The 22989-nt window shown below is 39.2% G+C and overlaps 1 protein-coding gene across 2 annotated transcripts in view; it reads left to right on the top strand.

The window, feature by feature from the left end:
- The window catches only part of sntg2 (syntrophin, gamma 2), an 88762-nt gene that overhangs the window by 33572 nt on the left and 32201 nt on the right, over positions 1 to 22989 (top strand). For both annotated transcript variants that reach the window (XM_030045218.1, XM_030045219.1), the window contains exons 5-9: positions 1545 to 1588; positions 2330 to 2371; positions 3477 to 3564; positions 5142 to 5230; positions 14226 to 14350. In XM_030045218.1, coding sequence (XP_029901078.1) covers positions 1545 to 1588; positions 2330 to 2371; positions 3477 to 3564; positions 5142 to 5230; positions 14226 to 14350 — 388 coding nt within the window. The remainder of the gene's footprint in view (positions 1 to 1544; positions 1589 to 2329; positions 2372 to 3476; positions 3565 to 5141; positions 5231 to 14225; positions 14351 to 22989) is intronic.

Raw genomic sequence — 22989 nt, forward strand, 5'->3', positions numbered from 1 at the left:
CCTCAAAGGCCAAGTCAGAGGTGCAGGAGAAATTCAGTGTGATTACAAACGGTGAGAGTGATGTCAAGCTGAAGTTAAAATAACCTTTTTAAACAGGATGTGGAGAGATATGTTTGAGAGCGGGTACGGGTTAGGTTGCGGGTCTTGCATTAACGGGTTATGTCAGGTCCAGAGCTGATTTAGAGAAAATAGCAGGTAATAGGTGGGCTAATAAGCTTTGCATGGTCAGGTCAAACACTGGTTTGTCAAACTGGATCCCTCGCTACAATGGAAAATTACATAACGCACCTTTAATGAATTCCAGTCACTAGTATTCTCTTTTGCACATATGATGCTAAATTCATGACATATACAACTTGTAATACAAAGAAAACACTATTGTAGGATTTTTTCCATGTCTCATGTACTGTAGGCTTTTAAAGAGGCCAAATAATGCATGTGCATATGTGAATGCGTCCACATGGTCGTGAAATATCCTCATCAGTTGTTCTGTGCTCCCCTGGTCTGCTAATCCACAATACTGCTAGCTACAGGATGACACTGAGTAGATCACAGATCTCTTTTCCAAACTCTAGGCTACCCTGTGTGCTAAACAAAACCTGGGAGAGACTCAGACGCCTTTCAAATTACAAATTAAATTCACCTCTATAGTGTGGTAAAAGAGGTCCTAAAATAAAACACTTTTAACACAGGAGCAAAAGCAAACAAAGCAGATACACAACCATTTTTTAAAGCACTCTCAGGTCATTTCTTCCTGGTGCAAGGTTACTGTGTAGATGTTATCTGCAGATACAACCTGCTGGATCTACTTTCCAGCTACTTCCAGTGGCATAATCCTCTTTGTTCCCGCTCACTTACATGCTAAAAGAGTGTTGCTTTGGGACCCGTTTCACCGTGCTATGGTCGTGAATGGAGACCTGCATGTACAGTACTCTGGATTATCAGTCCAGGGGAGCACAGAGGAACTAATGAGGATATTTCACCCTTATGTGGACTCCAGGTAACTATACAAGCCAACGCTCTGCCAACATTCAATTTTACTTTACGTTCATGTGCTAAGAGCAGATGATTAAATGTGACCATGTTGCTGCATGGATGAGTAAATCGGAGCACAAGTGTCAGTGAAATCTTAACAAATGATGACCTCTCAATATCCTGCTACGATACGATAGTAATCACTCGAATGAATGAGTCATTTACTTGCAGTTTTCCTTTTTTCCCCAACATCCTCTTAATACCTTTTTGGATGTGAGAGAAGCATGTCTTCATGTCGTTAGGGAAGTTAAGAGCCCTTTTCACAGAGCCATTCACAACAGTGAAGAGGTTTCTTTGTTTTCCTCAGTGTCGCTGCAAATGAGTTCATATCCTGATTAGTTTCGAATTTCATGCTCTCCTATGTTCTTCCTGTGAGCTCAAGGATGTTGCCCAAGATTAGTCAGACAGGGACATTGATTGCTATTTCCATCACATTACTATGTATGAAATGAGTAATTATTTTCTAATGTTTTCATTAACCTTTGACACTTGACAATTGGCGCCTGCAGCCGATCAAACGGGGAAGCTCTTCGTCGGGGATGCTGTGGTGCAGGTTGGTACATCAGTTCGTGACTTTAATCAAGGTTGATTCAGGTTATAGGCAAGAAACACAGTGATGCACTCGTTGCACCTTAATTTCAACAGCCTCTCCCATTTTGACAAGGTGTAATTTCATTGTGAAAATATCACATAATTTTGAACAGCATTTGATCTCTGCTCCACGAATGTCTTTATGCTTTTTTGAAGAGAAAAGAGATTTCATGTGGAGATGTATTATTTATTACTGGAAAATAATGCAGACTTTTTTCTTAGACTTAACAAATATGCCATTAGCAGATGCAGCAGGATAGTTAAGGACACCAATGACCAAAAGTTCCTCTATTCATGAGAGTAGTCACCAAACTACAAAACGGTCTAGCACTTAATAATGATATTCATTTATTCTTTAGGAAGCTAATTTGGATCTGTCTGGCAGGGGCAGAGGTTCATTGGATGTGCTGGTTATCTAGAATAGCAATAGGTTCATTGAACTGCCAAGCAATATTAGCATTCATATTAAACACTGAATTTAATTGCTATTTCTTCCACCTTTGGATCACCACTGTTTCATATTTATTTGCAGGTCCTTGTTAGAATTGTCTAACTGTAGAATATTACATCTATTTACATACATTAGACTATGGATGGAAGGCTAACATATGAAACAGAGCGTTGTTGCCTTGTTACACACTTAGAAATAGATTCTGTGTAACTTTTGTTTCTTGGTTCTTGCTTTCTCTGTTGCTTTCTTTAGGTCAATGGCATAAATGTAGAGCATTGTACTCATGAAGAAGTTGTGAGTATATTTGCTATTAACTCTTGGAAAAAAAAAAAAAAAAGGTACAGTGCTCCATCTCTGTTCCCTCAGGTTCAATGCAAAACCCCTGTGGTTATCAGCACTGAGGTACGCTTCACCAATCTGAGTTGTCATCTTGGCAGGAGGCTGTATTTTTGTTCACTGTGACAAATTGAAAAGATTGAAAAGGAGCAGATCCATATCAAAAGTTGCACAGCACTTGAAGTCACTAATATTTGGCAGAGTTTTTATAGCAGGGCAATCTCTCGTCTTTCTCAATTTCTCTTCCCGTTTTAGGTCCTGTCTTTGTTAAACGTTTCCTTTTTTCTCCATACTCACCCCACTCCACCCCACCCCTTCTCATGTCTGTCATCTCTGTCTCCGTGTGTAGCCTCAAACAGCTGTTCACTACATTCACCTCCACAACGTCAAAAGGCATAATGAGCAGTTTCTCTTCAGAACAAAATGTAGAGCTTATAATAGCAGGCTGTCATGTTGACAGCAGTGACAGATGCTCAGGCTAAAGTAACAAGGATAACCACACAGTGTTGGTGAGAACAGCATGGGATCTGCTGGTAAATGTGCATTTCCAGTATCCAGAAGTGACCTTGCATGTCCACTTCTCTCATTTGGCCACTTGGGATTTGTTGTCTTACCAGCTCGAGCAGCCTTGTACTCACAGTACATCTATTGAGAATTTAGACTCTCATTTTCTTCCTCTTGCAGGATAGATGGAGGGTAGATGGAATTAAACCTGTGTACCTAATTTAAATTATGAACCGATGTTTTCACACTCAGTGAACAAATATGACCTTTTTCCTCAACTTGAGCAGCATTAGCAGCACTGCCAGATTACATGCCATTGAGATGTTAGATTATGTTGAGTGTCATTACTTTTAATTGTCAGCTGTCACTTTATTGCAGCCTTTCACAAGTTAAACAGCAAATCACAGTGCCGCCTGTGATTATTTGACTGATACCACTTCGGACAGGGCTTAAATTATAATTACATAATCTTCAATCACTGTGCATTTTGTTTGCTCAGGTAGTGTGCAACGTGACATGACTGTGGCTTGTATCACTGATATCTCTCTCCCATGGGCAGGTTCATCTTTTGCGTACCGCCGGAGATGAGGTCACCATCACCGTCCGGTACCTCCGAGAAGTTCCATCTTTTCTAAAACTCCCTCTAGGTAAGAGCCCAGAGAATTTGATGCATTGTTGTGCTCACGATGAATAGCTCTGGTTTGAGTTTCTGTATGCTTAATGGAACACACTGACTTTTTAGGATGTTGACTGAGGGATAGTAGGCAACTAGCTGCATCTCAAATGTGAGAAAATGACTTTTACAGCCCTAAAGCTAAAAGCTGAGTAAATATTAAACATCACAAAATATGGAATTTTGTTGTTAAAGAATGGTTAAGTTCATATTAAATATTTTAAAATAACACTGTTTTGAACTGGCAAGAACTACTTTCCCTATGTCGCTGACTGGGGAATGATGGAAGACTGCACAGCTAGTAATTATTGCACACTAGATGCATGTATGGGTTGTGCACGTTGTTCCCAAAATAAACCACAGTTACAGTTACAGCTACTCCATATTGGGTTAATAGTATTTTTTTTTTAATGTATGAATGTTAGAACAAAAGTCAAATAATAATAATTACTCTACAGCATAATGCTAATGGCAGTGCCGCTCCTGTTGCATTTGTGTGCTAAGTTATTAGTAAGGAAAATACTGTCACTCAACATAATGTGTAATCAAGCATGCAGAACTGAAGCCATCCGCTGAGCACACATGGATGCTTTTCTGTTTATGTTCTAATCAATTAAATAGTAAATAAATAAATACAATTTAAATTTTGCTGAATGTAGTGTACACCCTATTATGATAATGACCATCAGGAACAGTCTCAAGGGCATGAGGGCAGGCCAACAAATTTAGGGATTCACACACTCAAAAGCTGGCATCAGTGTAAGACAGAGACAGTCCAAGCCTGGGAATCACCCATTGCTGATGAATTGGGTGTGAGAGAAAGTGAAACCAAGTGCAGAAACACCACACAATCAAGTCATTTAGTCTCCAGTAGCAAACATAACGATCATTTTGTACAATTTACCTAATCATGACTAAGAGCACACCAGTTCCAGAATATAATTAATACTAATAGATGGGCATAAATATGTATAGCCAGTTAATAAAATCCCACATTCTCATCCATTTACACTGTGATTGCTCTGGGAAACTTAGCCTTCATATTCTGGGTAAATTAACATTCACAGTGAGACTTCAATGCAGAAGAGATGCTCAGTTTTGCCGGTATGTGGCTCGTCTGTTGTGGTTTGTCTCCTAAGAAGAAATGGCTCCATTCATACTCTGATTAAGCTGTCCTTTGTTTTGCCATGGCATGACATCAGGAGTGGCAAAGAGTTGTTTTCTACACTTAACTGAGTGTGACCGAAACAATAACCAGGTCTTGTAAGGCCAAGGAAATATCATATCAAAGAGCAGCATTGTCTCCTTTGGATGTTGTCCTTGGCTTGACAGTGGAATAAAGTTAATAACAAAACTCCAGACAGTGTTTACATTGAGCCATATGAGGGAAATGTAAGACTTTAACTACTGCTGTCGGAGGTTTCTGTGCAACACTTGAATAAAAATAGTTTTTCTTAATAAAACCTGACTTGAAGTTGTACTTTGTCTTCATCAGTGATTCTTCAGAAGCCTCTGTTTGAAGGAAACAAATGTTTCTTGTGTCTCTCTCAGGTTCCCCTGGGCCATCCAGCGATCAAAGTAGTCGAGTATCCTCTCCGCTTTTTGACAGTGGCTTACATTTAAATGGGAATTCTAACACAGTAAGGGAGATTCATTTGATATTGCATTATTAATATGGCTGTGTTGTATATGTTTTGAATGCTGCTGTATCTGGATAATGAATGAATGATTGAATGAGACAAATTATGCCTGTGGCCTCCTGGTTCATCCCAGCCATTTTGAAACCTATACATCAATTTTTCTTGCATGGTTAAATTTATCTTACCAACTCTCCAATGTTAATCTTAAGCAATTCTCTTCATTACCTAAGCTTTTTTTGACCCTAAATTTTAATGTTTTTCCTTGCCCATTGTTACAGGCACAATCTAAGTTACTCTACCACAAAGCTAACAACTCTAATCAGCTGACTTTAACACTTCTGGCTATGACCTGATGCTTTAATGATGTGACATTTGACCACACAGCCAGTCAGCAAGTTGTTAGCAGAAGTGAGACAAGAAAAAAAAATTGCCAGCAAATCCAATTTGCTCGTGTTTCCTCCTATAGTTCTGTCTGTTTTCATCCCTCAGGCTGCCAGTCAGCAGGCAATACTGCAAACACACTTAGTTAACCCCTGTTTTAGAGGGGTCCATTTCAGTTTTACTGATAACTAATGCTTTCCAGTTTCATTTTCTTAAGACTAAGTTGGAGTGATATGCAGAGTCATAGTTTAAGAAAGCAGAAGGTGCCTGTTAAAAAGCAAAAATGAAGTGTATTTAAAGTGGCTCTTTGTCTGAGCTCACTCACAAAGGCCATAACCACTGTCTAAATCATTTCTCACTGAAGTACACAAACTCAAACTCAAACTCAAACAGTGATATGTGGTGAAATAAGCTATGAATGAGCTGGTGTTGTAAAGTAGCACCTTCACAACATGCTGACAGTGTTTTGTGGGCAGAAACACTCAGCAGCGCACATTTACAGCTGAAATCTGCTTTGTGGCCTCAGCAGGCCACAACAGCTACAGTTACTTTTGGGAAAAATTGGACCAAGACTCAACAGTAGTGTTGAATTCATTAATGGAAACTATAACAAAATATGTTTGTTAATTACTTTTTTTCTGTGACTGAGACAAGGAAATGATGAGATGGCACCAACGTCATTAAACAACAACTGTGACTAAATCAATATGCAATATTGTTGACCAAAAAAAGACAGGACAAAAATGTAGTTTTAAATAAAAACTTTACCAAAATCTCTATTTTTGTTAGGAAAAAAGAGGAGATGGAGTATAAAATAGACTGTTTCGTTTTTCTAAATTACAATTCAAATATCCTTTACACTGGATGGCATGCACCCAATACGCTGCTTGCAACCACCATCAACATACCGCCTAAAATACTTCCAGTTATCTTCCTAAGATAAGACTGAAATGTCCAGACTGTTAGTCAACTAAAACTTAAAATGGTATGAAGTTGAATAAATATGATAAACACTAACAAAGGCATTTAACACAGGACTAAGACTAAGACTTAAAAAAAAAAAAAAAAAAAAGCTGACAAAAATGAACCCTACTCTAGGACCAATGGAGTCCTTACTGGGCAATTCCTATGCAGCCATATTGGAAACTTCATCATATTAGGAATTTTGTAACTCCTCCTCCTCTTCCCTCAATTCAGGTCAAGTTTATTGTCATAATACTGTATACAGGACAGAATACAGGTACAATGAAACTGCTGCTCACCCACAGACATACCATACCTATAGATTAGGGATGGGCAATATGTTATCGTTTGCGATATATCGTCAAAAAATTTCCCCACGGTAAGAATATGTCATCCCGCGATAATAACGATAACTCCTGTTGATGACGTAATTACGTGCGCAACGCACTCGCCGCTGGCAGCCGGCAGCTCACACGTGTAGCACAATAACAAGCATGGCGGAAGGCGGGGCTGATAGCGAAGAGCTCGTTGCTAAACGAGGCTCCAGAGGGGTGTACTACGAAGCAGGTTTAGTGGGTTAAAGAGGTATGTTGAGTCTAAAGCCAGGCTTTCCTGTATCACGAAGGTGGCTCTCTTTTAACCCGGCTAGATCACCATGGTAACTTATGCTTAACTCATAACCTGTTCCCGACCAGGTTATGAGCTAAGTTTAACCCCGCCCGGATATAAAAGCGGCGCTATCTCACCATTTAACTCTTTCGGAGATGGCGTCACCGTTCACTGATGATCCGGTGGAGCTGGGAGCCAGGACTGTCCGTGGCTCATTACGGAGACAAAGAGTATTTAGGGATCGTGCGGATCCCTGACGATATTCTCCATGAGCGGTACAGACTTTCATCTGAGGGAATACGTTACATTTGCTCACTTGTTGAGCCAAGTGTCAGGAATGCCACGGATAGAAGTTGTGCGCAGTAGGGCAAACGGTGTGCGCGGCGCTAATAGTATATCTGCACAATGCAGGTAGCCTTCACGTTTGTTATAAATATTCCGCTGTATCACAGACTTTGTTATAGTAGCCTACTTTTTTAAAGGAAACACCTTATGTAGGCTTATAACGGTGACTGTCACGGCATCTGAAAGTGATGATTGGACGGGAGCAGCCCGTGGTGATTCAAACACACTCCAAACGCCACTTATTCCTATTTAGAAAAAAAGATTTAACAATTAAGGAACAAACATCAACAGAAATGGCTCCATAATTCTAGTTAAACTTCAAATGTAACAAACAACTATCTGAAACTACTCACAAGTAGCTCTAAGCAGCGTAAATAGAGGTCAAAATTGTCATGTAACCATGGTAACCAACCGACACTGCTAGGCTCACCCACACACACCTTCAGTCACCTGACTTAACCTCAGGCTTTACCTACAATTCCTTGACAGCACTCCCATAAAGCTACTGAAGTTACATATTTCTAAACTAAAATTCATAATACTGAATGAATATATAGAATATAATGAGTCAGTGTTGACTTACACATTCACTCAGTCAGCAATTTTCTGCCAGCACTCCTCTCTCGCCTTATGTGCGGCCACAGTGTTGCTCTTAGCGTTAATTTTATTTTTAAAATTTTCATAGCTTTCCATGGGGACAAACTGCTCCTCTTGCGTGAAATATGCAGCCCGTGAACGGTCCATTTTTCGCGGAAGTAGAATCATATTAGGCCAAAACGCCCCCTTTTCTGTGAACGCGCCCAGAGCACAAAGCTGACAGCCGGACTTAACAAACCTTGATGGTAACCACCGTCGTGATACCACTTAACTTTGACTGGAGCTTTAGGTTTTGTTGAGCCTGATAGTGAACACAAAGCCTGGGTATGTTGAGCCTCCTTCGTAGTACAGCCCTCAGCTCGATTATCTGGAACTGGTTTGGCTACAGTAAGTCTGACGTGGAGCAAACATCTGTCATATGCAAAGTTTGCAAAAAAGCGGTGATTACAAAGGAGCGTATTTGACTACAGTAAGTATTATTTTTGAGCAGTATTTGTGGGGCTCTCAAGACTGAATGCGGTGATAGATTTGTAGTCAAAAAGATGGAGTTGAATTGTTTTATATTTTTAATCGTCACTTTTATCGTTATCGCAATAAATGCCAGAAATTATCGTGATAAAATTTTTAGTCCATATCGCCCCTCACTACTATAGATAGATAGATAGATACATACATACATACATACATACATACATATATAAGGACAACCTCTGATAATTAGCTCGCCATGTAAAAGCCACATATTATCATATCATGTGTTTTTATGATGTTGGGTTTGAAATTTCAAACACAATTAATTTAGAGTCATTTATTAAGTTATAAAGTTTATTTATTACGTGTATACAAGTAGATACATATACTAATGTAAAAAATAAAACATGCATGTAAGCATCCATGTAAGTAAATAGAGAGGTTGTCACAGCAGTAAATTGTTCCCTTCTGATGGAAATTCATTTCAAAATGAATGAATTTGTTGTGACAAAGGCATTATATGCAGTTGATTGTTTTCAAATTATGCAGTTTTATTCATGCAGAGCCAAAAACAAATGTTGTTCTCCCTGTTTTTTTTTTGCCAAGTATCCATCATCCACTGGTGATGAAAACATTTTACAAGTGAAACAAAGTTGCAGTTAAGCTTTTCTTTCTTTCTTTCTTTCTCTTTCTTTTTCTCTAGTCCTTAAATCAGTAACCACGAGGGTACATGCATTTAAACTCAACATGCTTGACGAAACTAGGTTCTTGCGTAAAGCTCAGCGGCACACAGCAGCAACACAAATGCATTATGGATTAAGCGTGATCCTGTTTTCAGACCACACAACAAGTTCTATCAGCAGCTCCCGTTTCATAGGGAGGAGGAAAGGGTCAGAGGCATGAGCTCACAGTAGACATCAGCTCATGAGCTTTGAGCTAAGCGATCAAAGCCGAGTGTGGTGGTCGCCCCGATTATGTACCTTCACTCTGCTGGACGTAGTAGTAGTAGTTTTGCTTGTTTGTTGATCCCACAGGGGTAAAATTCTTTCTCACTGAAACATAACATCATAACTTAGAGAATAAACATCCAACAGCTCCTATGCTATTGGGGGTCATATGTTTATTGCAAAGGCTTATTGCAATGAGAACAAATGAAGATGTATTGCTTCAAGGCTAAACCCATGCTGAGGCAAAATGGCAGCAGAGCCACCAGTCATATCATTTGGCTGGCAGATGAAACAGACACTGAGCTTGATGGTGCTGTAGAGCTCAGCTGGCTTAACCTCGAGCAACAGTGACATACTCTGCAAGAGGGAGAGAGGAAACAATACACCTTAAGTGATTTTCATCCAAATCAACATCCATTGCTTTAGACAATTGCATGTTTAAACAGTTAGGACATCAAAGAAAGTAGCAGATAAAACCTCATCTCCCAGTAGTCATTTGGCATGAAATATTCAGAATAAGCATGAAGGACAGCAGGCGACCACTTAAACCTTTCATAGATAATCTAGCCTTGAAGTGTTTCCATTTAAATCTCTGGCAAGAGCTGAAAAAATGTCCCAGTGCCTGGGCCTCTGTATGGTCTGCACTCTCTTTAATTCCCAGTTGGTACACACACGTTTTATCTGTGAAAAAAATTGATCCTGACACATGCCTACCTATGCATAAACAAGTGCAGTTTGACTCAGTGCGACATAATAGGTCAGCTGGCTCTAGCAGGATTCTCTGCATCTAATTCCCTGGTTGAGAGGCTAGGTGGCTGACAAACACGGTTAACCAGATACTTTCCTCAGCTCGGAAATAACATTTATGAAGGGAAAAACACAAAGTACCAAGAGCTGGCCTCAAGTTATTTCATGCTTATGTCAAGTCAAATTCTGCTTGTCTCATAAATAAGGACTATGATGCAAGTGGTTGTTTTTGTTCTTAGAGTAATTGCTTGTGGGATGCATTTCAGGGCAGTATAAGTTGTGAATCCGCTTTAATGTTCAGAAAATGTTGAGAGAATATAATGATATGAGGCCCCCAGATAGAGATTTGTAAGAAAGTAGGGCAACCCATAACTTTATTTTTCCCCCCTCCAAATAAAAAAAAATTGCATTGCATGTCATTAAGCAACCCTGCGTCATGTGAAATAGATAGTCCATAATGAAAAGGATCATTAAGCCTGAGGTGGGGCGGGGGTGGGATGGGAGTTGACCTCCGACATTTTACTGAGCTAAACAACTTCTGTATGTTTGGGATATTAATAAGAGAGATGAGCTGGCTGAATTGAACTTTCTTCTGTTTACTCTCATACCCCAACAGCAGTTTGAATACACTCTCATGCTATAGTAAAGCATTAAGGTCAGAAATGGCTGCTGGGGTGTTATTCCATTTTTGCAAGTGGGAGCTGCAAACAGGAAGCTGTAGGCAAGCACAGGTGGGCTGCATTTCCAACTCACTAGCAGGCACATTTAATTCCTATTTCATGTGTCATAAGCTGTAGTTGTAATTGTCATAGGTTTTAACAACTACTCTTGTGAGCACAATGTTTTTGTACCTCAAAATGAGATTTTTTTTATGAGAAAGAAGGATAACATTCATGAAACATTGAAAGTTGCTGGGAGTGAGCAACTCGATGTTATGAAAGCAGGATGAGGAGACAGTCGTGTGATTAAAAACAAGCAGCTGATGCACCAATCAGGCTCAAAGGCCAAATTATACAGAATGACCTTTTTACAGTCAGTCATCCAGGCCATTATCTTCTGTGCATTCAATTGAAGGACCCAATTACAGCCTGGCTCTACAATAAAGAAAAAAAAAAAAGCCTAATGATGACTTTGAACAGCATGTCTCATATTAATAGCCAAGCACAGTTTGTACACAGTAAATTCCTGTTCTTTTCTCTTTTGTCAATCAGTTTTTTAACCTCAGCCTTTGAAGGATATCTGTCTGTGTTTCTGTCTGTCACTGTTAAACCTTGAGTCACTTGATGTAACAATTACATCATTGGCTGTCTTGATTTTGGGAGATTCCACTCTTGACTGTATCTCTCTTGGACAGAGCACACATTTTTTTTGGTTGAGACGAAACAAAGTTGCACGGTGTAACCATTTGAGTCTTTGCTGTGCCGCAGTAACTGCTTAGTTGACACAAAAATATAATGGTGTTCTTGCCCAGGAGTTTCCTCCCCAGCCACCCTTCCTCTTTAAGCATTTTTACTTGCTTGCCCTGCAGGCAATTAGAATTTGCTAAGCTCGTCTCCCGTAGGTTCTCTTGACATTGAAAAGATTGACACGGTTTTCCTTTTCATCACACCCCGGGGGCTTCTCTCATCGATTCATTTACATGCCGACAAATGATTACACTTGGTTCACGTCACCTCTGAAATATCACTGGGCACGAGTGAGTAGCTGACTGATATGAAGAACATGCAGGCTTAGTTCCTGTTTTCCAGCTTCTCAGAGGCAGACGCCTTGTCAGTGTAATCCACCCTGACAGTTTTCTGTTTTCTGTGTGCTGTAGTTTTCCGCTTGCTGAGATCTCAGCCCTTTGCGCAGCACGACTTGTGAGTTAACCACAACATTTTGTTCTAGGCTGACATGAACGGTGCAAGGGATGATAATTTGTCTCGAACCGTAGTCATACTTGGTGGTCACTTTAGATTCTTCTCCAGAGTAGCTAGTCACGGGTCTGCCGCAACATGTAGTTCAGCAGTGATGTGTTGAACTGCTTTGCAAAGGTAGGCAAATTCTTTCTGCTGTTCACTTTTTTCTGCATTGCACCCTAAGGGTATTTTTATTTTTTTTCTGGCAATATACTGAATCATTGTGCACTCAGGGGAACAGAGATGATTTGAAGCTTGTGTGATGAAAAACACAGTCCGACCTATACATTCAATCATGTTGGAGACCAGATCAGGTCAGATCAACTTTGAGATACTAACTCCCCAGATAATATGTAATAAATCTGTTGTTCCTTAAGTGTGTTGTGATATGCACATAAATATGACACTCTTTGAAGCATCAAAGCTCTTTTCAAGATGATTCGCTTCACAACCTTTTGAATGAATGACTTGCCACAATTTTTAGCAGGGTTTGAAAAAATCACAACCTTTTAGTGTTGTCCTGATGCCACAGCGTTGACAGTGATATTTATACTAAGCTTGATATCTAAAAATACAATAGAACAAACAAAACCACAAAGCAGCGTGGTACCGTTCTTGACTTTGGCAGGTTTGTAGCAATTTTTGCACAAGGTTTTGTTGTCAGTTGGATGTTCGTCTCATTCACTTTCTGTGAGAAAAAGTTTTACAGTTTGGCCTCTGCAGGCAACAGTTTAGGCGGACTGTGATAGTGTTCAAGATACTGAGGACCGTGTGACCCTGTTGAGTATTTTCAGCTGCTTGAGTCCAACTTCTGCAGCCAGACTGTTGCTTTGTTTGTTTACAGTTCATCCTCTTCTATTAAAGCTTAGTTTTGGGTTTTTATCAGCCCAGGTTGTGTTAAGTTGGTGATTCAACACAGACTGTGTTGAAATGTAGCAAGAAGCTGCAGCAGAGTGGTCAGTTTCTCCTCTCTGAAGTTGGCTATCAACAATTTAATACAACCTTGGTTGAAAAATACCAAATCTATCCTTTCACTGTTTCAGTCCAAACATTTACATCCCCTGGAGAGGACAATGAAATGGAATTTCTGTTTACAGAACATATTTGGTGAAAATAGTAAACAATTTTAAGATTTAAAACTGAATTCAGTTTGCTGCAATAATTTGGCCGTTGTGACAGCTAGGGCTCAACTGATATATTGGTTAGCTAATTTTATTATTAAACTATATATATTAAACTATTATAATATAAATATGATTGAAATTCCCAGTGAAGCTTATTTGACATCAGTGCAGTGACGTGGACAATGAAGTTTATTGCTAAACTGGAAAATATCCTGTCGCCATTACACATCTTTGTCTATATATTGGACGACATATCAATGTCTGAATTTTTTTACTCCCTAATATTAGTATCCGCCCCAAAAATCCAGAATCGGTCGGGCTTTAGTGACAGCATTACATTCTCTTTGAATGATGTGATCATTGTTATTCACTAATCAGTGTTATTCTTTTTTAGGCAAAGCCGTTACCCTCATATAACTGCAAGCAACTATTAGCCAGCCTGTGATTGAGGTCCTATTTGGGTTAAAATGTTTACATAAAACTTTTGTTCCCCATTCACTACAGGAACAGGGACAGTGATATATAGGGGCAAGACATGATTATCTTAACATTAATAATAGCATTAAGTTCTGCTTTTTTGTTGATGTCAAATTGTGCCCATAACCCTGTAGCTGATAGTCTGAATTTGTGCAGATGGTGAAAACCAGAGTTGAAGTTTTCTCCCCAGTGAGCTTTTGACTATCACTGTAAGTCAAGCATTTTAACAGGGTTTCTCGTCATCAAAGTATGAGTGTACCTGGGTTAAATCTAATCCAATTATGATGTTTATTGATCCAAAAAGCAGGTTACTTAAGTAACCGGGTTAAGAAAGGACATTTCTGTGCTCATAAACATTGCCAGTGTTCCACAGTGATCAAAAGGACTTGGCCAGGGGAGCAGAAAGCTCATGGCATTGTTCATGTATTCCACGCAGGCTCCATCACCCCCTTCGCCCTCGGCTAATGAACCAAAGTATGAGAAGCGCTGGCTGGATGCCGTCTCCCTGCCCTTGTTGATGGCCAGAGTCTCCAGATACAAAGCTGGAACAGATAAATTAAGGTAAAGGTAATCCAGCATGATATAATTCACCTCTGAGGAGCACAGTTCACTGAGCACAGTTGTTGGCTTAGCAAGCACTTTTCATTTAGGCGAGAGGATGTTAATGCCAATATCTATGCACAGGCATAAACGGCTTAAAAGGTCACCGAAGCTGCGAGGCTTTGGCTCAGATGCTGTGACTGTGCGAACAGCGGTGGAACTTGTAATTTTATTTGTGTATTACATCTGTTGTTAACATGATATGGATCTGCATGTATAGTTTCACATTGTTTCTTTTCTGTTCATTAAATTGTTAATGTCACATTTTTTTTCTTGCAGAACTTGTAGCAAGGGTTTTGATAATAATTTTTAAAAATCTCTCTCTCTGTCTCTCTGTCTCTCTGTCTCTCTCTGTCTCTCTCTCTCTCTCTCTATCTAGCTTTGAAACAAAGAATAATCTAAGAATAATGTATCATTAATTAATGCTAAAATGAATGAATCTTTTACTTGCTTGTTTAAATTAATTAACATTTTAACATGTGTTTAGTCATTCACATGGGTGCCTGCTACGAGCCTTATCTGCAGCGTGACCTGCATGACATTCAGACGTAATGGCCATAAATAGCCATAAACAGCTCAGAAATGATAGACCATCAAAGTGATATTATCAAGTCTGACGGGGAGGGGAGATTGCTGACATCTTTATAGCAGAGTAACAGCAAGGTAGACGCTTTTATTTGGCATTGTCATTTTTCATTTTTTTAGGCCATCTTTCCTGTTCTTCTTCTTGTTTTTAAAATACAGTAGCAATGTAACAGCGATAGTGTGGGCTATAGTAAAGCAACATGATGGTAAGGAATGCACAATTTATTCGGTTAATATAATTTGTAATATGCATGGGTAAAATGTGCTTCCACGCTGCCTGGTCTGAGCATACATACATGTGGGTTTAATATGTATAAATGATAACGTGTACAAACAAGCTCATTAAGCCACTGAACTGATTTCCCCTTGAGTTTCCCCACCGATGGAAACGGCAGAGTTGAAGAGTTTAATGACACATTGAAGCTCCACTTTGCTGTTACTGACCTTTGTTAGATTTGAAGTTATTCCTGTGATGACTTTAACTGTTTCATGCAGGCAGATAGTACTGCTAGACTGGGCAGGTTTATTTTACTCCTCATGCTGCGGCCAGATACTGAATTCAATATTGCAAGTGTATATAATACATTTTGAAGGAGGAAAGAAGACAGAAAGAGCAGAGCTGAAGGACCACCTGATGAGAAGCAGAGTTGGTGCTGCCAGCAGAGTTCAAACTTGTTTATCAAATTTGTTTATCAGACATCTTACCTTTTTCTTCTTCTTCTACTACTTCTTCTTATCATTATCCAATCTCTTGACAATTGCAAACGCTAAGAACAAACAAACAAACAAAAAAAAACAACACCTAACAAACAGTGTCATACATAATTGAGCCCCTGGCTCAAGAGGCCTTCAGCAGGGTGTCTGATTGTCAACACAAGTCCTTGAACCCACTCCTGACAGCATACTTGCATTCTTTTTCAACGCTAATTTTTCAGATTAATCAGATTGAGGCTGTTGACATGAAATTGAACTTCTGCTCCCGAGTAAACCACACCAAGCTTATCAGACATGGCAATAAGGGAGAGGACTCCAAACAAACATCTGCCTTCTTGACTCTAATCTGATGAATCATTAATAATATCAAGATCATGATCATTAGTAATAGTAATTTTGTTTAGCACTTTTGTGGACAGAGGTAGACAGGTGTAATTCCTCAGCATGATGAGCGAGTGAGCTCAACACTGCAAAAAATAACACCCCTCTGGTTATTTCCACCTGCATTTTATCTTTAACTTAATGTGCCATGATTTGTTTTGAATATCAAACTTAACTGTTAAAGTTTTACGATTTTGAGCTTAAAATCATCCATTGTCTTGACTGTGTGAGAATTTTCTCTTGGAAGTTATTGGAAGTGATGGAGTGGAGTTTCCTAACATGCTTTTAGGCAACGCTTGTCTCCTTAGCCCAGTTGTTTGGCTGTTGTTGTTTGGCTCATGTTCTCTATTTAGTTCTTTAGTTTGTATGTGTATTATTTATCATGTGTTCTTCACAATCAAACCCGGCTCTTAAAGCTTTTAATTGACTCATTGAAAGTCAAACTTATGGAAAAGTATTGGGTGAATATTTCCTTAATCAGAAAGCCATTATACATTACTTGCTAAATATTGATTCAGATTCAGGTGTAGCCCAACACTAGCATCAACTTTTTGTTATGAGTGATGTCAGTTCTTCCTTTTTTTTTTTTTTTACAATTAGTTACCTCACATTTACAACTGAAATATTGCATTAAAGAAGAACTTGAGTTTGTAAGTTGAAACAAATTTTACTCTTAAATGGGTTTTACTTATGATCTTAAGGCAACAGGGAAACCTAAGTTTTTAAGTTGAACTGCTTGGGGATTTTTTGCGGTGAATGTTTTTTAGATAAAATAATTTATGACGCGGCAGCTCTTATGTCCTCTTGTTTCCTTGGCCCTATCAGTACAACTTGAGCTTATGGCACATGATAAGGAGCTGAAGGCAGCAGGGCTCGATTGCTGCATGAGCCAGTTTTTGATGAGGCCTATAGCTGTGCAAAGCATTAGTTATGTATGCTTTATTTATTTATTTTTTATTCTAATTTCATCACTGGGAGTGGAACCATTCACAAAGTCAAGGTTGAGTACATACCTCAGTATTGAGGTCACGGTTCAGCACTGCGAAAAAGTACCAGAAAATCCCCATTAATATATTTCATTGACAAAATACAAAACAATTTTTCATGAATAATTAACTGCATGAACTTTACTGGAACATTAACAAGGCTGCAAACTACCACCAACAATGAAAGTTATTACTTGCAATAATGAAAACTTTGTCTTTGGCAGCACACAAGTAATTAGAATTAAGCAGGCATTTTATATTGAAATAATGTAATGTGTTGGGAATTCAACTTCCTCATGAATGGGTCATGCCTTTTCTCTAATTTAATCACAACAGGCAGAGGGTGATAGAAAATATTAGTTTGCTGCTCTTTGATTGCACATAATAATCCTCTTCACATGTACAAAGAACTATTGACACAACAGTGACCTTATTCATTTATCTATTCACAAAGCTGATTTAGATGGCATTTCTGAATTTAGCAAACTAATGAGTGAGGCAAGGACTGCTTGTTGCCATAGCTATTCACTGCCACCACAGCTGCAATTGATTTTCTAATTAATTAAAATTAAAATTAATTAAAATTAAAACTGTGGCTGTGCAGTTACATCAGAAATATCCAACCATTTGCAGTGTCCATGTCCACATCGCACGCCAACTGAATGTTTATGGAATATTTTCATAGTTTCCAATAAATTTGCTCATTTGCACAGTGACCTGATGTATGGGATAAATATCATGTAATATTTTGAAAGCTAAATTAAAAAAAAAAAAAAAAAGGTTTTGCAAGATTGAAACTCTGTTTTGAAGGTTAGGGTTCGTCTTCATAATGTTTTGATAGACTATAAAAAAAAAAAAAATCAAATCTCTGGAACCATGATTTTGTACTCAAGTTTAATTTTTTATATCTGCAGTACATATATACTATAGTGTTTCTCCAACTCATTTTCAAATATCATAAACAGTGAGTGCCAAAATATAACAGTCCATGCTTTACTTTTCATGAGTCTGTCTAATGAATTAAATAAATAATATCCATTAACCTAGAGTTCATCAAGAATTAACAGACTGTATATCCTTCAGGCCAAAATGTTTTTGTAACATTTTACCTATTGTTCTACACTTAAAGCTTATTTATTTAATCTAGATAAGTTTTAATCAAAGTTTATGGTTATTTTAGACATCCATCACATTGTTTGTAACATATCCTGTGGTGATGATATTTGTTTCCATTTGTCTGAGTGTTACTGACAAACTACTGGATGGCTGTCCTCTGCCTCTGCCTACAGTGAGCTCTCCAGTGTGAGCGCCCTCTACTGGCACAATGCCAATTTGTCAGTGCGAGGTGAATGTAAACGGATGCAGCATGTTCACCGCAGTGAGGGGCGACATTTTTCAGTGACACTGCTGTAGCCTGATGGAAACCTGACAGATGAAGGGTATTTTCTAAAGGAAGACCAAAGGAAACACACTTGCTGCTGTCTGCTTGTGCTTTAACTACTGTGCCACTGTGCCTCGGTGCTGGTGTCTCTTAAAATTAGTGTCCTAAAACATACACGAGTCCCTGAGGTGATTAAAAAACAGCATAAGAAACATAAGAAAGAACAGATTCAGGATTCAAAATATAGATTCATCCTTTCGAAACTCAAGCTGTAATGTTTCAAAATCTTTTCCCCAACATAAACAAACCAGTTTTCAGATCACCACAAGCTTTGAAACCTGGAGAACAAACTAATGTGCTGGGAAAACTGATAAATTTGAAAGTCTGAGAGTGCGTTGGACAAACACTGTGCCGCAGTTGTGAAGAACAAAAACTCAAGTACAAAATCATATTTGTTTGATTTCTGTTTTTCACTCTATCAGAACATTATGTAAGCCCTCAAAACTTTTCAACATTTTCAGTTTCAACATTTCAAAGCTTTTTTTTCTATTTGTCCCATACTGATGAGCATGTGCACATACCGTAGGTGATGGCATCTATGATGTTAGAAAAGCCTGTAACAGGCTGGACTCATCCTTGGTCATATGACCTTGTTTGGATGGCCAGTATAGTGTATATCCATTCTTTGCTTCTTCTGCTTATTACAATGCATCAGGCAGTAGGCAGCAGGCAGCATAAGCCTGACATATTCTAACAACATCCTTGGACTCCGTTTATAAAAGAAAAACCTTTGTGAGGAAGGAGAGGAGGTTACCTTGAGTATCACAGGAAGGAATGGTGCACTGGGGCTCAGCAAATCAGCGCCCAAAACATGCCACAGCTCCGTGATCACAGGAACGCTGGATGCACTGAATGTTTCTTAAATTTAACACACTTAAATGATTTCCTCACACATCATCTTAAAAGGCTGTCTGCTTTGAAGATCTCTTCAAAACAAATTTGTTATTTTCTTGTGGAGACTCATCAAATTGCTCAAAATATCTCCTTAATTCATTTCCTTAAAACATTTTGGACCTGGCACTTTTGGCAGTGCTAGTATGCAGACACCAAGTGTTGCCGCAGAAGAGCTATGGTAGTGCCAGACATATTGCGGGGTTACGGATGCATAACGCCACAGAAGTTTTATTCAGCATCATAACCTGAGACGAAGAAGCTCTCTGACAGTGAAGCCAGACACCGCTGTGACAAAATATGCAGAAACAAAAGAAGCCCACCTGTGTGCTGACAGTCTATATGTGTTAACATATGGTGAAGTTGGGGAAGACACTGAAACAGGATTGATTCTGTATGTTAGTCCTACAGTATCTGTGCGTAAAAAAGGGAAGATTAACTATTTCACTGGGAAACATGGGAATGGAGTTGGATGCAGATTTCTCGGGGAATGTGTCTATTATCACTGCTGAGTGGGTTGATTTATAGGTTTACCAGGAAATACACATAATTATTGTTTTCCCACATTTACCACAACATGTAAACAGAAATACATATCACTGCTGTTCAGTGAAAACCACAAATCTTTCTGAAACAAAAAGAAAACAGTTACGAAGAAAGGCTGCACTTCAACAAAAAGGCTCTTCAGATGAGAGTGCTAAACCAAAAGTCTTCATATGGATTGAAAAAGTTTGCAAAAGCCTTTGCAATGGTAGCACATCTCTGTTAATAAATTCAAGGACAAATACTCACATTTCACATGTTTAATGTGGCTCACATCACACAAATCACGCTGACGCGTTTCGGCAATCAGCCTTCATCAGAGCGTAAAAAAAAAAAAGAAGACAGTCTTGTTTTTCAGCTTGACGATTGTGCATTCTAATTAGTTTTCAAAAACTTTCCTAAACCCAAGTGTCGTTGGATATTCTGAACCCATAGAGGAACAGCTAAATCCTCAAATTAAGCGAAAGCATGACAATTCAAGCTGTTTTTCACTGGACGGTGATGATAGGAGAATCATTTAAATATAAACAAAATTGTGGAAACAAAGATATGTGTATGATAGGTAGAATGAAATAAAAAAAAAAAACAGGCAGTATACAAAAGAAATGGGCTAAAATAATAATAATTCAAGCTCTTTAAGGGGTCAGGAAGGACACGTTTGTGGCTGGAGTCGTGTGGGGGGCATTTTTAATTTGTTACCCTTATTCGACCTGGGAAATTCATGGAAAGCACAGGCTTTTTGCACCATGTGAGGGAGGGTGAAATACGGTTTCACTTGGGAGTAGCCTGGTGTAATCACAATCTTACACTTTCAGCAGCGGAGAAGCTCAAAGATGGCAATTGGTTTCAATAGTATATGTCTGCAGACCCGGAGACTGCAGATTCAGGCCCGCAGTTTTGGGACCCGCAGTTCTAGGCCCCTCACAGCGACACCTACTGGACTGGACCCGCAGTACAGGACCCGCAGTTCTAGACCCCTCGTTTTTCCGCGACAGCGCCACCTACTGGATGACTGCAAAACTGAAAGAATTTCCCTCGGGGATCAGTAAAGGAGAAGCTTTGAAAGTTTATTACACCTTCAATTCTAACAGTTTAAATGTTTATTGTACCCCAATACTGCACTGGTTTAACGTTTATCACACCAAAATACTACATACTAACAATTGATTAAAGGTTTGTTACACCTCAATATGTTTTCGCATGCACGCATATGCACAACAGGAGCAGGATCAGGAGCCTGTGTGATTCCCCTGACTTTTTTTCATTGCTCTTATGTGTACAGGCACACTCATGCAAAGCCGTGCGTGCACGCACATATGCGTGCATCCACTGTCTTGCGTGCACGCGCATGGACAAGCCGGGGAAACAGGCCAGGGATCTTGTGATTCTAACGGCTTTTTTTCATGGGCGTAGCCAGACATTTTTCTCTGCAGTTGCTTTGTAGTTGCTATACAACTGTACGGAGTTGCTTGACAGTTTACTACAATGCCAATTAAACAGCATAAATAAGGATATGGATGTCATTATTGGCTTGTTCATTGGAATCAGAGCCGTCTCGGAGATATGCACACGCACCAGATAAACATTATGTTGTAGGCCTAGGCCTGGCAAAATCAATTTGACGTTCGTTGTTGATAATTTAACTGCTGGTATATATGCCGCTTTTTCAAGCTATCTTAGCGTCTGTGTTGCTTGGCAACCGTTCTGTCCACTCTATCTTGCTTGGTGGAAGAATGAGTAGTTCTCAATTTTATTGAGGCATTATTACCAATAAATTATTGTTTTTTTTTTCTTGTGTGATTATTTTATGGGCTATATGGAGGGTAACCGTTTTATAAAAGCAATAAGTCCCTTGAAGCAGTGGGTTACAGTGATTTTACAATTGTAAAACGCTCCTCAGCCATTGTGAAATCACTGTAACCCACTGTTTCTCGGGGCTTATTGCTTAAATTGAGAAGTATTTACTCTTCCACCAAGCAATAGCGTGCAATCCAGCAAGAAAGTGGGCAGAATGGTTGCCAAGCAACACAGACGCTGAGATCGGGTGAAAATCAACAGTCTCTTTCTTCTCCTCACACCAGCTCTGAAAGCAGCAAACAGACCGCAGAGTTTGTTTCACAGTCGCCACTTCATTTCTCGCAACAAATAAATAAATAAATAAATAAATAATGCACCAAAGTTAATATTGTGGGTGACGGGCAACCCATGTCACACTGGGATAATAATAGTAAAATAATCTCATTACCTGTTAGTATGTTGACAAAGTTTCAGTATATGTTTTTTTCCACAAATTTTAATTAGTAGTATATGATACAAACAGGCATGTAAGGGTTAATATTTGATTAAGTAATGATTTAAAATAATTAAAAACATTTTAATAAATAGAATGGAACGAAAAACCCTGGAAAAATTGATTTAAAAAAATCATAATTTTATGAAAGGGTAGATGCTTGACCATTTTTTGGTCAAAGGGTGGGATTCGGAACTTTTCCTTAGGGTATACAAGGGTTAATTTCACATTGCAGTCAGTTTACATTGTAATGCTTTATTATTCTACTTTTCAATATTTTTTTGAACCTCAACAGAGAGCTACACAATTTTAAATCATCACTAAGGCCATTCCATAACTTGACTCCACATTGAATCCTTGCACTCCGATCGTCTGTCATTACTTGTCTCCGATGAAATAGGTGGCGCTGTCGCGGAAAAACGAGGGGCCTAGAACTGCAGGTCCAGGACCGCGGTGCAGTTTTACAGTCGTCCAGACCAGTAGGTGTCGCTGTCGCGGAAAAACGAGGGGCCTAGAACTGCGGGTCCTGTACTGCGGGTCCAGTCCAGTAGGTGTCGCTGCGAGGGGCCTAGAACTGCGGGTCCCAAAACTGCGGGCCTGAATCTGCAGTCTCCGGGTCTGCAGACATATGCTCCTCATTGGTTTTGGTTTAAATGCTTTCTTCAAGAGTCTCAAAGCAAGGCCACGTGGATGGACGCCACTGAAGAAGTAGAGAGCGATCTCTGTCCACTTTCCTTACCCAGGTTTCCCTGACCAGCCTGAGGAGTCA

The sequence above is a fragment of the Myripristis murdjan genome, chromosome 22 (genome assembly GCF_902150065.1).
Source record: "Myripristis murdjan chromosome 22, fMyrMur1.1, whole genome shotgun sequence".
Classification (NCBI taxonomy): domain Eukaryota; kingdom Metazoa; phylum Chordata; class Actinopteri; order Holocentriformes; family Holocentridae; genus Myripristis; species Myripristis murdjan.